General features: G+C 45.4%; 1 protein-coding gene and 1 pseudogene across 1 annotated transcript in view; both read right to left on the bottom strand.

The window, feature by feature from the left end:
• Positions 1–16,087, bottom strand: part of LOC126245342 (solute carrier organic anion transporter family member 74D-like) — a 200,667-nt gene that overhangs the window by 78,419 nt on the left and 106,161 nt on the right. Inside the window, exons 4-5 of the mRNA XM_049948306.1 lie at positions 11,671–11,919; positions 788–994 (exon numbers count right to left, since the gene is read on the bottom strand). Of these exons, the coding sequence (XP_049804263.1) occupies positions 788–994; positions 11,671–11,919 (456 nt within the window). The remainder of the gene's footprint in view (positions 1–787; positions 995–11,670; positions 11,920–16,087) is intronic.
• Positions 11,318–11,435, bottom strand: LOC126206053 (5S ribosomal RNA; annotated as a pseudogene).

The raw sequence follows: 16,087 nt of genomic DNA, 5'->3' as shown, positions 1-16,087 counted from the left end.
ATGGGGGAGTCAGTTACGAGCTCTATTGTGGGTGATCAAACACTTCCCGTCGAAAACGCTGCAGGAGCATCTTAATTGCCCTTCAGAGTGCAGCAGAGAATTGTTATGAAGAAGGAAACTATGACAGTTGGTACGTTGCGCAGGGAGTGGGACAACGGGCGAAATCTCCCACCGGGTGCTCATGCTTGGTGGAAGACACTGTTTTTTAGGTATGATTACGTTCTCAATGTGCGTGAAAAGAGCGACGTCACAGGCATACTTAAGACACTACACAACACATCTGTGCAAAGCTTTATCGGATTTTCGCTGTGGTTTCCATTCCGCACCGATAGGACCTTACTTTCAGAATAGACCTGGTATTACTCGTATATGGACATGTTTATTTAATTAACATGGACACAGCCAATTCCTTTTCTCATCGCACCCAACCTGAGCTGTAGCAGAATTGGTGAAGGATTATCCCATACAGCTGGCAGCTCTGTTGCCAGCTTTCAACTACGAAGAGGAAATGGCTGCAGACGATAACTATTGCCACCTATAGAGCCGCAGAAAGACTGATGTGTTGCCATGGAGACGTATACAAAATATCATTACATGATTGGTTGAGGCGATCTCCCGAAGCAGCCCCGCCAACCAAACTGCCACCGTCAAGGGACCTTCTCTTCCATGATGCTCCCTTACTACTGGCACACCATACTGACACCGAATTTAAGGCTCCCTGAATTAAGAGAGATTGTTCACTGGCCTAGGCAAAGGACACAAGAAGTGGCAGGGTGCGTTTCCTTACCGAGCAGTATGGGCGACTGGCTCCTGCGCGCGTTGTCGTCCATGTAGGCGATCCCCAGCGTGTAGTAGAGAGAGTTGCCGACGCCGGTGAGCGCGTTGGCCAGGAACAAGATGGCGGCCGGCGCCAGCGACGCCGCGCCTCCGCGCTGCCCGCACGACTCCGCGTCGCTGCCCTCGCCCACCGCACCGCAGAGGCTCGTCTTCGTAGCTGCAATCATGCCTGCTCTCTTATCTCCATGGCACGGTAAATTTGCAAATAACGAGCTACAGAATTCAGTTACCTAAAATAATATTTTTAGTAAGGTTAGGAGATGCCATTGCACTTCTATCAGCGATGCCAAAGGAATGTAAAATCAGTTAAACGGAATGTAGAGTAAGGTGCAGTAATTTGGCAATATTTTCGAAGAGACGTATTGTTTTATTAGAGAAAAATAACAAAAAACGTTTTAATTAATTTTATTAAGTAACTGCTTACATGAGCCTCATTTTATAAATGTATTACACTCTTCTTGTTATCGGCACTGCTCATAATCGCAACCTTCAAGCATACACAGGAATGTAATTTTGCAGTAGGTAAGGTCATTCGGCAGTAGCGGTAAGGTAACTTAGCAACACAAAGTTTCATTCATCCTATTGCATCAGTCCTCATCTTCAGAACTTGAATGTTCACAACAATTGTCACACAAGTAAACACCTTCCTTAGTCGTTTTCTTTTTTTTTTTTTGTTTTGTTTTGGCAGCTGCCATGGCAGGGTACGAAGCAAAAAGAGCACTGTCTCCATCATGCACCTGTTTCTCTCTTCATGTCAGTTACGCGTGTGAAATACTTGGCCGGCCGGAGTGGCCAAGCGGTTCTAGGAGCTACAGTCTGGAACCGCGCGACCGCTACGGTCGCAGGTTCGAATCCTGCCTCGGGCATGGATGTGTGTGGCGTGCTTAGGTTAGTTAGGTTTAAGTAGTTCTAAGTTCTAGGGGACTAATGACCACAGCAGTTAAGTCCCATAGTGCTCAGAGCCATTTGAACCATTTTTTTGAAATACTTGTCTCCACCAATATTTGCTATAAACATCTTACATAAAAGTCTAGCACTGACGTAGGAGTATCGTTTACAGTCGTCCAAATGAGTAACCCAAGATGGAGTTCGACTGTCGTAACGCTAAGCGTTGACTTCCTAAGGTCCCTGTCGCCAATACTTCACAAAATAAGTAAGCCAAATTATTTATACATCACCATAGCCCTCACTGCACCTATTGTGTCCAATAAAATGTACGAGGGTGAGTCAAATGAAAACATTAATTTTTTTAAAATATTATTTATTGTGCAGAAGTGGTAACAAGCGGTATCACTTTTCAACATAATCTCCCCCACGCTCAATGCAAGTCCTCCAGCACTTACAACGTGCACAAATTCCTTTAGAAAAAAAGTCTTTTGGTAGTCCGCACAACCACTCATGCACCACGCGGCTTACCTCTTCATCAGAACGAAACTTCTTTCTTCCCATTGCGTCTTTGAGTGGTCCAAATATATGGAAATCACTCGGGGCAAGGTTTTGTGGGTATGGTGGATGAGAAAGACACTCAAAATTCAACTGTTGCACAGGCAGTGTGGGGCCTTGCATTGTCATGTTGCAAAAGGACACCTGCTGACAGCAATCCATGTCGCTTTGATTTGATTGCAGGCTGCAGATGATTTTTTAGGAGATCTGTGTATGATGCACTGGTGACAGTGGTCCCTCTAGGCGTGTAATGCTCCAAAATGATCCCTTTTTCGTCCCAAAAGAGAGTCAGCATGGTTTTTTCGAAACCTCTTTGGTTTTGGTGATGAGGAATGGCGCCATTTCTTGCTCGCTCTCATCGTTTCCGGTTGGTGGAAGTGAACCTAGGTTTCTTCCCCAGTAACGGTTCTTGCAAGGAAGGCTTCACCTTCTTGTTCAAAGCGCCGAAGAAGTTCTTCACACGTCGTTCTCTCATTTCAGGAGTCAGCTGCTGTGACACCCATCTTGCAGACACTTTGTGAAACTGGAGCACCTCATGCACAGTGTGGTGTGCTGACCCATGACCAATCTGTAAACATGCTGTAATGTCATTCAGTGTCACTGCTGCAATGTTCTGTGGAGTCACAACTCGTTGTGCCTGACCTGGACGAGGAGCATCTTCCACTGAAGTCACACCATTTACGAACTTCCTGTTCCATTTGTAGACTTGCTGCTGTGACAAACATGCATCACCATACTGAACCTTCATTCGTCGATGAATTTCAGTAGGTTTCACATCTTCACTACGCAAAAACCGAATAACAGAACGCTGTTCTTCCCTGGTCCAAGTCGAAAGTGGGGCGGCCATCTTTATACTGATACTGCGACGGTATGTGTGCATCTGCACTATGCTGCCACCTACAGGCCATTCTGCACGCTGTTTGTAGCATGCTTACTAACTTAGAGGACAACGGCGCGAAATTTCGATTTGTTACTCTGCTCAAGCGTCAAATGTGCCACACGACAGTAAGTTGTTTTGTCAGCGCATACTTCTGATCGCGGGAGAGCGCAGCCGTAGTGCTACTATTGAACACATTTTCATGCCATCTGCCGGAAAAACCAGGAAAACTACTCTGAATGAGATCATCGCAGCCAACTTTTAACAAAATACAGCTGAATTACCTATACCACGAAATTGCCTTACCTTACGCTATTATGTTTCGAAAAGAGGTGATAACATGAATATCAACAAAAGCAATAGAAGGGTGTTGGAACGAAGTCCAATGAAACCAGGAGATGCTGAGAGAATTAGATTACAAAATCAGGCACGAAATGTAACAGACGAATTCTATTTCGGCAGGAAAATATTTGAAGATGGTCAAAGTAGTCAGGATATAAAAAGCACACTGGCAATAGCGAGAAAAGCGTTCCTAAAAAAACTACAAATTTTTTAACGTCTAATATACATTTGACTGCTAACAAGTCTTTTTACATCTACTTGTTTGAATGATAAACTGAAATGTGGTGCTACAGAAGAATGCTGAAAATCAATTGGATAGATCGAGTAATTAATGAGGTGGCACTTAATATAATTGTGGAAAAATGAATTTATGTCACAGCTTCACTAAAAAAAAGGGGTCGGTTGATAGGGTACATCGTGAGGCATCAAGGAATCGTCAATTTCATAAGGGCAGGATATTTTAGAACTAAATGATAACAACAGCAACGCAAGTTAACAATTCATGTATTTTCCTTTATTTTAGAGCATCGAAAAATTTCAAAGAAGAGCAGTTCTTTTCGTAACATCGCGGAGTAGGGAACAGAGTGACACGGTTATGATTTGCGAATTGGGGCAGTAGTCACGAAGACAAAGGCGTTTTCTGCTGCGGCGAGATATTTTAGCAAAATTTCAATCACCTACTTTCTCCTCCTGAAAAAATATTTTGTTGACAGCCACCTACAAGGAAGAAATGATCATCGTAAGAGAAATCAGAGCTCTCGCGGAAAGAATTAAGTGTTCGTTTCTCCTGAGCACTGTTCGAGAGCGGAACGGCAGAGTCTGCATGTGGTTCGGTGAATCCCTACCCTGGCACTTTACTGTGAATGCAGTGTAGTCACGTAGATGTACATTTAGATACGTGAAGAGAAGTTATTCCGTTTCTGTTACTTGACGCACTTGGTAAGATGCACCTGGCGCTTAACCATTAGTTCGTATTAAACTTTGGCGATTAATTTTTATGGCTTTTCGCGACATTCGTTGAAACAATGAGGAAATAAAGTTAATTGTATATGTCTTCATTTTATATTATAGAAGGCCATACATAGCATACTCTACTCAATTAGCGAGCACTTAATTGGCTGAAATTATTGTTATCCGATGGCGGATCACCTGCCGTGTCTTCATGAGACACGGCAGAGGTGCTTCATATTTGATGCAAAACAGCGGTGCAGAGGCGGATTGTCATGACCAGTGCTACGAGGGCTATCCACAAAGTACATTACGTTTTGGAATTAAAAATAAATAAAGTATTGGAAATTTTTTATTATATACAGATGAAAGCCACACTTAAATACTACTTTTGTACATAGTTGCCATTTAAATTAAGGCACTTATCGTAGCGATGGACGAGCTTGGAAATTCCTTCGTCGTAAAATTCGGCCGCCTGCGCCTTCAACCACGTGGTTACCTCTTCTTGAAGCTGTGCGTCGTCATCAGAACGCTGCATAGCCAACCACTTCTTCATTGCTGGGAATAAGTGCGAGTCGCTCGGTGGCAGGTCGGGACTGTACGGCGGATGAGGAAACAACTCCCACTTAAAAGATTCGAGAACTTCACGAGTGGCATTTGCCGTGTGGGCCCGGGCGTTGTCGTGAATCAGCAAGATCTTTGAGCCCAACTTTCCCCTGCGCTTGTTTTGTATTGCTGTTCTGAGGTTGTGCAGAGTTTGGAAATACCTTTGAGAGTTTATTGTAGTGCCTCTTTCCAGGAAATCCACTAAAATCACACCTTTTCTGTCCCAAAAGACAGTCATTACGTGGTTGAAGGCGCAGGCGGCCGAATTTTACGACGAAGGAATTTCCAAGCTCGTCCATGGCTACGATAAGTGCCTTAATTTAAATGGCAACTATGTACAAAAGTAGTATTTAAGGGTGGCTTTCATCTGTATATAATAAAAAAAATTTCCAATACTTCATTTATTTTTAATTCCAAAATGTAATGTACTTTGTGGATAGCCCTCGTATTTCTACTCTCGTCGTCTGATAGTACTGATGATGAAAATTTCCTCATTCAGCTGGATTCACGCCAGATACCAATGTGTCGACCACTTTATCGATACTGAGTGACAAGTGATCTCAGACAGAACGCAAGAAGCAACTGGTCGCTTAGAAACATCAAGTGTCTGACTCCGTTGGACAGCCACAAAAGTTATTAGCGTTACGTTTCTTCAGGGTTCAACCGCTTACTACTCTTCCAGAGGAACAGGTGAATGTCAGAAGTTTATGCGTGTAGTGCATCATTCGAGGGCCTGATTCGAACAGGTGATAGTAGTTTACGAATCTGCCGCTCGAGACCAGCTGAAAGCAGAATACACTTGATGTGGCGTGCAGTGCTAGTAAGAAAAGACATATACCTTAAACTATGTAGGAGATGTTGGGACAAACTGAAGAGCGGGACAGCTTGAGTAATAACGTAATTCATATTTCTACGTAATCTAAATCTACATCTATATCTACATGATTACTCTGCAATTCACATTTAAGTGCTTGGCAGAGGGTTCATCGAACCACAATCATACTATCTCTCTACCATTCCACTCCCGAACAGCGCGCGGGAAAAACGAACACCTAAACCTTTCTGTTCGAGCTCTGATTCCTCTTATTTTATTTTGGTGATCATTCCTACCTATGTAGGTTGGGGTCAACAAAATATTTTCGCATTCGGAAGAGAAAGTTAGTGACTGAAATTTCGTAAATAGATCTCGCCGCGACGAAAAACGTCTTTGCTTTAATGACTTCCATCCCAACTCGCGTATCATATCTGCCACACTCTCTCCCCTATTACGTGATAATACAAAACGAGCTGCCCTTTTTTGCACCCTTTCGATGTCCTCCGTCAATCCCACCTGGTAAGGATCCCACACCGCGCAGCAATATTCTAACAGAGGACGAACGAGTGTAGTGTAAGCTGTCTCTTTAGTGGACTTGTTGCATCTTATAAGTGTCCTGCCAATGAAACGCAACCTTTGGCTCGCCTTCCCCATAATATCATCTATGTGGTCTTTCCAACTGAAGTTGTTCGTAATTTTAACACCCAGGTACTTAGTTGAATTGACAGCCTTGACAATTGTACTATTTATCGAGTAATCGTATTCCAACGGATTTCTTTTGGAACTCATGTGCCATACGGATGCTTTTAACACTTTTACACTTTAACACGATGAGAGACTAACAACTTGCACAGTGAAGCCGCTGCCTGCGTTCCAGTGTGTTGTCTGATGGTACAAGTCTCAAGATATTACATGAGATCTTGTGATACAACGTGTAGGATACTTGGTTACGCTCTGCTGTAGATTACTACCGCAGACAGTATGCGTTTCACAGTCACTGTATATTCATGTTTCCTTTAATCCTATTCCAAAAATCAAAAACGTTTAACATAAGGCGACACGGAAGTTGAATGGGTCCAGATGTCGGCCTTGTCATGTAATAAGCTATGCTTCTTACAGTTACAGTCGTTAATGAGTTCGCAGAAAGTGAGATCCAACTTTATGACTGTTTTGTGTTTAACGAATGTCAATTTGCTGTGCCGAAAAATTCAGATCTTCTTCTCGTTACGGCCTATACCGAAACTGAAAATGCTCCTGCTCATATTACAGCACTTACGACCTGCCACGTAAACTTTTAATGAACCTCCTGATTGCATAAGTCAGAGAAAACTGAAGAATCGGGACGTTGAACAAATAGTGATCCATTAAGCCAAAACAAATAGGAAAGGACACAGTACTAAAACGTAAGCATATTAAGAAGCTCAGCTATGAAACTGATGTCGATTGACAAGCATTTGCACGGGATGGGACAAAAATGTTTGAAGCAACAAGGAAAAACATCGAAATAAACTATAGTGCAGTGTCCTGTACTCCAAGAGAGTCTGGTGGTGGTAGACACCCCAGAGAGTTTTAACACCATACGTGGCTGCATGAGAAATGCTGTCTTCGATGGAGGATTTGTGTGTGCTTTTTTAAAATCAGAAACATTTATTTTTAGTTATTCATCATTTCGTTTATTTAGTTTAATAACTCTTGCAGCAATCGTTTTTGCAAACAAAATTACTGCAGGTCCACCTGCTAAGCAAACAACTGTTTGTTGACATAGAACTCTAACACGTTCAGCATCTTCGATCCATACTTATTGTCTATTCTTTATCCAATTCTGTAAAATGTAATAATGTTGTAAGCGATAATTATTCTAATGAAATTAGACCTAAAGACAGTTTTTGTCTCTTGTTTTCATTAATTTTTTACATTCTTGGTTTGTGTAGGATCCTCTGCGCAATAATGAATACTAGTAACTTGTCATTTGCATTTAAATGATATTACTGCAAGTCTGGTTGGTGAGTTAATATATCATTTTATCTCTGAACGTAATTTCGTTGTGCGAAAATGTTTTGCAGATGTGTTTGCCGATTGCTTACAGATAGCTTCCGAAAATTCTTTCTCATCTGGACTCTCAGCTATTGCTGAGTTGCACACATAAGCACTACTTATATTTCGCGGCATTTCATTCATAAATGACTCTTTCCCACTTCACAAAACACATAATTAATGTTGCCGCTGTAAGTCCAGTCATTATCGATGTTCAATTGTTCCCACATAAGTTTGCACGCGGGCGTCCTCTCGTGGGTGTGTGCGTGTGTTTTCCCAGATCTGGTAAGCGTACAGATATCGACCTGTCTTGATGTATCGAATCTAGCTTTACGCTTCTTTGCTACAGCGTAGCGGCATCGCTAACGGGGATGTCCCATTGTTCCAGAAGGGATAGCCTGGCGCCTGGAGATCGTTTGGCGCAGAGAGATGAGTCAGTCACGCGAGGGCTATTAGGCGAGTAGGACGCGTATGTATGTGACAAAAACGATTGCGATTAAATTAATAATTTTGAAACACAGGATTAATTTCGTCTCGGGAAGCTGTTGTATAATTAAAAAAGAATCAGCAGTGGTAAACTCTGTGGTATCACGTACCAAAACCACCCTACCAGCGTCTCAAAGCTGACAACGGAATTGCAAGTTTCCATCAGACGCCGACAGCAGTTGTGTGGGATCCGGCGGACCCAATGGTGCACACTCGCTGAGTCTCGCCTCCCGCGGCTACATACGTCAAGTGGCGTCTGCCACCGCTCGAACAATAGTGAACACCGAAACATCCTGAAGAAGATCCCAACAGAGAGGTCGAAACGTCGATTACTTTAGAAGGAAATATGACGCGGTCTAACAACCCAGAATTTAACTTTAGTGACAAAGGCGAGGAATACCTGCAGACTTACATAAAACTCAAATGAGCTCGTGGCAAATAAGTGATTGTAATGATGAGTGCGATCAGAACAAGTAGGGACGCCATATTGGAAATTTAAGTGAAATAAATTAACTGTATCATACAGAAGTGTTGACATATTGCAATCTTTTCACTATCATTAGAAAATTTTGGAAGGGACTGAGCTGTAAACAGCATAGGATAATAGGTAGGGCATGTGTTCTAGGATTACAGTCAGAACTTTATCGGCACATGTACCTTGGGAGTAAGTTTGCCCTCAAAACTGGCTACTTTTGAATAACTGATGCCTCATTTTTCTACGAGACAGACCACAGCAAGTAACAAGAAGTATAAATCGATAAATAGTATCGAGGGATGGCTTACAAGGCGCCCACGAACACCTAGTCTGCGCGTTGGTTACGAAGTGCATACACAGCTTGAAACAAGCAACACAGCAAGTGCGTGGTGTACGTCAAAGAAATGCGGTTGGCTGGCGCGTGGCAACCAGCACTTTAATTGACAAAGGTCAATCACGAAGTTATTTTAATGAAAATGTATGTATAACATTGCTATACCGCAATGTATCACATTCAATGCTTGTGAATTGAGGTTTGACCATAAAAGATTTTGATTCTTACAGTTTTCAACATGGCTGTTACTCAGCACTCGTATAATACACTCATGCTCATAAATTAAGGATAACTGCAGAATGTGGTGCCACAAAACGTGGCACTATACAAAACTGGCGCTAATAGTATAGGCACATATGGGACATACACGACACAGATCTGTTAAGTCCACGGTATTGGTGAAACACATGTGCTACAAAACGCCACTGTTCCTTGCGCATGTACCCCGACGTCAATATGGAATATGATAACCATGCACACGTACACAGGCCGCACAACGGGTTGGCATACTCTGGATGATATGATCGAGCAGCTGCTAGGGTATAGCCACCCATTCTTGCACCAGTGCCTGTCGGAGCTCCTGAAATGTAGGGATTTGAAGACGTGCAGCGATACGCCGACCGAGAGCATCCCAGACGTGCTAGATGGGATTTAGGTATGGAGAACAGGCAGGCCACTCCACTCGCCTGACATCTTCTGTTTCATGATGGCAACTCGGTGGGGCCCTACGTTATCATCCATCAGGAGGAAGGTGGGACCCACTGCACCCATGAAAAGGCGGACATACTGGTGCGAAATGACATCCCGATACACTTGACCTGTTACAGTTCCTCTGTCAAAGAAATGCAGGGGTGTATGTGCACCAATCATAGTCCCACCCCACACCATCAAACCACGACCACCATACAGGTCCCTTTCAAGCACATTAAGGGGTTGGTATCTGGTTCCTGGTTCACGCCAGATGAAAACCCGGTGAGAATCACTTATATCTGGACTCGTCCGAGAACATAACCTGGGACCACTTTTCCAATGAGCATGTACCGTGTTCTTGACACCAAGGTTTACGGGCTCTGCTGTGACCAGGGGCCAGTGGAATGCACCTTGTAGGCCTCCGGGCGAATAAGCCACGTCTGTTCAGTCGTCTGTAGACTGTGTGTCCGGAGACAATTGTTCCAGTGGCTGCGGTAAGGTCCCGAGCAAGGCTACCTGCAGTACTCCGTGGCCGTCTGCGGGCACTGATGGTGAGATATCGGTGTTCTTGTGGTGTTGTGCACTGTGGACGTCCCGTACTGTAGCGCCTGGACACTTTTTCTATCTGCTGGTATCGTTGCCATAATCGTGAGATCACACTTTGTGGCACACGGAGGGCCCGTGCTACGACCTGCTGTGTTTGACCAGCTTCCAGTCGCCCTAGTATTCTACCACTCATAACGTCATCAATGTGTGTTCTTTGAGCCATTTTCAACACACAGTCACCATTAGCACGTCTGAAAACGTCTGCACCGTACTCTGACATGCACCAACAGACCTCTGCGTATGTGGACTGCTGCCAGCGCCAATGTGCAACGACCGCAGTTCAAATGCACCGCATTGTCATACCCTGAGGTGATTTAAACCCGCAAACCGCCCACCAGAGCGTTGTTTCACCATGTATCTGCATTATCCTTAATTATGGGCATGAGTGTAGTTTCAACATAGGTCTATACAGCCAACCAGTTGCACATAATTGATAGGTACATTGACCTAGGTTTCGACACCTGTTAGGAGTGTCTTCATCAGAATGAAATTTTGATAAATGGTAAAATTACATTGCTAAAAAGCAACGTTCATTATTTAGAGCAGCTGATGTTCCCAGCTAGGCAGACGTGGGAAAGGCTATAACGTTTTATTTCACTTTTGACTTGAGCATATCTCCGTCGGAACAGGCCTTGGAAGGCCCAACGGTACCGACCGGCCTCCGTGTCATCCTCACAGCCCAGGGGCATCACTGGATGCAGATACGGAGGGCCATGTGGTCAGCACACTGTTCTCCCGGCCGTTGTCAGTTTTCGTGACGGGAGCCGCTACTGCTCAGTCAACTAGCTGCTCAGTTTGCCTCACAAGGGCTGAGTGCACCCCGATTGCCAACAGCGCTCGGCAGACCGGACGGTAACCCATCCAAGTGCTAGCTCAGCCCGACAGCACTTAACTTCGGTGATCTGACGGGAACCGGTGTTACCACTGCGGCAAGGCCGCTGGCTGACTTGAGCATAGCTGTTCTAAAATCTGACCATTGCTTTTTTAGCAATGTAATTTTACCATTTAGCGAAATTTCATTCTGATGAAGACTCCCCCAGTAGGTGTCGAAACGTGGGTCAATGTACCTACGAGTTCTGCGCAACCAGTTGACTGTATAATCCTGTAGTGGATCTTGGTTCTGTACGAATGGTGTGAGCACGAGCCTGTGAGCGCGACAGCTGGGCGCGGTGACTCACCGGCGGTGGTGCCCCCTCCGGAGTGCAGCGCGGTGGCGACGACGTCGGGCGAGCCGTGCTCCACGGTGAGCCGCAGCGCGTCGTGTCCGGGCCCGTAGAGCGCGTGCGGCAGCAGCCGCAGCAGGCAGGAGAGCGCCACCAGCAGCGTGCCGGCCGCCACCCAGCGCGGCCGGTGCCCGCGGCTGCCCAGGTAGCTCAGCGCCAGCACCGACACCGTCGAGGCCATCTCGGACGCGCCGTAGATCAGACCTGCCGGCAGCCCGAGCGCTCAGCCTCCTCCGTCCGCAGCCATCTCGTGGCTTCTGGCGAGTAACGCACGGGTTTGTCCTCTTGGCTATTGCAGACGCCACAGCCGATTTTCGCTGTTTGGGGAAGGGAGCTTTCTCTAGCCTCGAGATAGTGACTGTTTTAAAACTGTATGTTAGTGTAACATTTTTTCTCAAAGTGATACAAAGTGCTGCAATACTGCAGTCTGGGTGCTAGGGCGGATGACTTCACATCTTTGTTGTACGAGCCAAAGGCATAGATGAGACTACTCTACTGCATTGCCTCCTTACTTAGCTTGCATTTATCACGAATCTCTTGCCCAACGTAAAGTCCCGAGCGACTGGAAAAAAGCGCAGTTGACGCCTGTATATAAGAAGGATAGAAGGAAGGATCCTCAAAATTACAGACCGATATCCTTAACATCGGTTTGTTGGAGGATTCTCGAACATGTTCTCAGTTCGAATATAATGAAATTCCTTGAGACAGAGAAGTTACTGTCCATGCATCAGCACGGCTTTAGAAAGCTTTGCTCCTGCGAAACGCAACTCGCCCTTTTTTCACACGATACCTCGCGAACCATGTATGAAGGGTATCAGACGGATGCCGTATTCCTTGACTTCCAGAAAGCGTTTGCCTCGGTGCCCCACTGCAGACTCCTAACTAAGGTACGAGCATATGGGATTGGTTCCCAAATATATGAGTGGCTCGAAGACTTCTTAAGTAATAGAACCCAGTACGTTGTCCTCGATGGTGAGTTTTCATCGGAGGTGAGGGTATCATCTGCAGTGCCCCAGGGAAGTGTGGTAGGTCCGCTATTGTTTTCTATCTACATAAATGATCTTTTGGATTGGGTGGATAGCAATGTGCTGCTGTTTGCAGATGATGCTGTGGTGTACGGGAAGATGTCGTCGTTGAGTGATTGTAGGAGGATACAAGATGACTTGGACAGGATTTGTGATTGTTGTAAAGAACGGCAGCTAACTCTAAATATAGATAAACGTAAATTAATGCAGATGAATAGGAAAAAGAATCCCGTAATGTTTGAATACTCCATTAGTAGTGTAGCGCTTGACACAGTCACGTCGATTAAATATTTGGGCGTAACATTGCAGAGTGATATGAAGTGGGACAAGCATGTAATGGCAGTTGTGGGGAAGGCGGATAGTCGTCTTTGGTTCATTGGTAGAATTTTGGGAAGATGTGGTTCATCTGTAAAGGAGACCGCTTATAAAACACTAATACGACCTATTCTTGAGTACTGCTCGGGCGTTTGGGATCCCTATCAGGTCGGATTGAGGGAGGACATAGAAGCAATTCAGAGGCGGGCTGCTAGATTTGTTGCTGGTTGGTTTGATCATCACGCGAGTGTTGCGGAAATGCTTTAGGAACTCGGGTTGGAGTCTCTGGAGGAAAGGAGGCGTTCTTTTCGTGAATCGCTACTGAGGAAATTTAGAGAACCAGCATTTGAGGCTGACTGCAGTGCAATTTTACTGCCGCCAACTTATATTTCGCGGAAAGACCACAAAGATAAGATAAGAGAGATTAGGGGTCGTACAGAGGCATATAGGCAGCATTTTTCCCTCGTTCTGTTTGGGAGTAGAACAGGGAGAGAAGATGCTAGTTGTGGTACGAGGTACCCCCCGCCACGCACCGTATGTTGGATTGCGGAATATGTATGTAGATGTAGATGTAGATGACTGAGTGTCTCTGTAAATGGACATGAACTCTGTCACTGGTAGAAAACTTCAGAGGCAGATTCAAACGGCACTTCTCTATGTTATTTGGTAAACTCTTTAAGTGTTAAATTTAGTAACGAAATAGGACTGTAATGTTTTATTTTAAACACAGTAAGTACATGCTGATAAAATCTTCTCGGGTTGACAGCCGAGTCAATGTGTTGTTTTCCAGCAACGTTTCAGCAAGTTTCTTACTTGCCATCTTCAGGCCAAGTGTCGGGTTCATGTCTCGTCCGGATTCTTACAGTATTTCCTGTGAATATGGGAAACAATATATCGGACAGAAGCAGCGTTGCATAACACAACGCATCTCTGAACATCTGAGAAGCGTCCGCCTCGGACAAAAAGAAAAGTCCGCGGTAGCGGACCACAGCCTCAGTGAAGAACACACGTTTAAATTTGAAGAAACCAAGAGACTGTGTAAAGCGAAAGGTTTCTGGGACTATTATTAAAGAGGCAGAGGAGATACGGGTCAGTGATAACCTGGTCAATCGGGATAGTGGCTTCCAACTCAGCAGCGCGTGGAACACAGCATTGTCAAGAATAAGACGAGAGCGCACCGACGGAGGCAGGTCGGTGGCGGCGGATGGAATAAAAAGACCGCACCGAGACGAGACGCCAGGACCCGACGCGCCGATTCCGCTCGCGCCTGATTGGCCCGACCGGCGCCGAGGATGCAGAGAAGCCCATGGTCCAGCGGCTATAAAGATGCGGACGAGACATGAACCCGACACTTCGCCTGAAGATGGCGGCCGGCCGTTGTGGCCGTGCGGTTCTAGGTGCTTCAGTCTGGAGCCGCGTGACCGCTACGGTCGCAGGTTCGAATCCTGCTTCGGGCATGGATGTGTGTGATGTCCTTAGGTTAGTTACGTTTAAGTAGTTCTAAGTTCTAGGGGACTGATGACCACAGATGTTAAGTCCCATAGTGCTCAGAGCCATTTGAACCACTTTTTTGAAGATGGAAAGTAAGAAACTTGCTGAAACGTTGCTGGAAAACAACACATTGACTCGGCGGTCAACCCGAGAAGATTTTGTCACATGGTGTTTCCACAATATTCTGAAACAAGCAATACTGTAAATACGTTACGTAAATATGTCGGTCGAAAAGCAGCTACCAAGAATGTTACTCTATGGGGGCTGGAGGGGGTGAAGGCATGCAACAGCACATAGTTTGTAGCACACACAACCAGGCGGAAGGTTGCCTAACACAGAAGCATGAGATATGTGGCGGACAAGGCGACCAGTGAGACCCCAGAATACAGAGAGGCGACAGACACAGATATTGTATATACAAATAAACGATGCACCGCGAAGGAATTATCTGAATGGGCGGAAATCCGTAGATCTAATCTACACGTGCAAACAAATGATAACAATTTCAGAAATCTGTACGATTTATTCAAGAGAAAGACCTTCACAAATTTGGCAAGTCAATAATTCGTTGGTCCATCTCTCGCCTTTATGGAAGCAGTTCTTCCGTTTGGCACTGATCGTCAGAGTTGTTTAATGTCCTCCTGAGGGGTACCCTGCTAAATCCTGCTCAATTGGTGCATTAGTTGTCAAAATCCCGGACCCTGCCTATATTTCTCCAAACTTTATCAATTAGGGGGAGATCCTGCTACCTTGCTGGTTGAGGTAGGGTTTGAAAAGCACGAAGAAAAGCAGTGGAAACTGTTGTCGTGTGCGGGTGGGCATTTTCTTGCTGAAATAGAAGCCCAGGGTGGCGTGCCATGGAGGCCAACCAAAGGGGCGTAGAACATCGTCGACATAACGCTGTGCTGCATGTGTCCTACTTTGAAAAGAAATGGCTCTTCAGACCATCACTCCTGGTTTTCGGGCCGCACGACGGGCAACAGTCGTGTTGATATCCACCAATGTCCGGGGCATCTACAGATACTCGTCAGCGGGGTTCATCACTGAAGCCAATTCTTCTCCAATCAGATTCCAGCTTGGATACGTGTCTGGAGACGCCCAGGAAATCAACGGAGAACCAACCTGACTGTCACCCACCATACTGCCCGACAACCAGGAGTGATGGTTTGGGATGTCACTCGTTTTCATAGTAGGACCCCTTTGGTTGTCATCCGTGGCATCTTTACAGCGCAGTCGTAGGTCGATGGTATTCTACGTCCCGTTTTGTTACCCTTCGAGGCAAGCCATCCTGGGCTTATATTTCGACAAGACAATGCTGCCCATGCACAGAGAGAGTTTCTATTGCTTGTCCTCTTAATTGCGAAACCCTACCTACATCGGCCAGCAAAGTCGCCAGGTCCCTTCCCAATACAGAACGTTTGGAGCATGGACGGGGCCTTCCAACCTGATCGGGAATTTGACACTCTAACACGCCAGTGGGACAGAAATTGGCACGATATCCATCAGCAGGACATCCAACAACTCTATCAATCAATGCTAAG

Source organism: Schistocerca nitens, chromosome 1 (genome assembly GCF_023898315.1).
Source record: "Schistocerca nitens isolate TAMUIC-IGC-003100 chromosome 1, iqSchNite1.1, whole genome shotgun sequence".
NCBI lineage: Eukaryota > Metazoa > Arthropoda > Insecta > Orthoptera > Acrididae > Schistocerca > Schistocerca nitens.
Note: the sequence above shows the minus strand (reverse complement) of the source record. Positions and strands in the feature narration are given on the sequence as shown.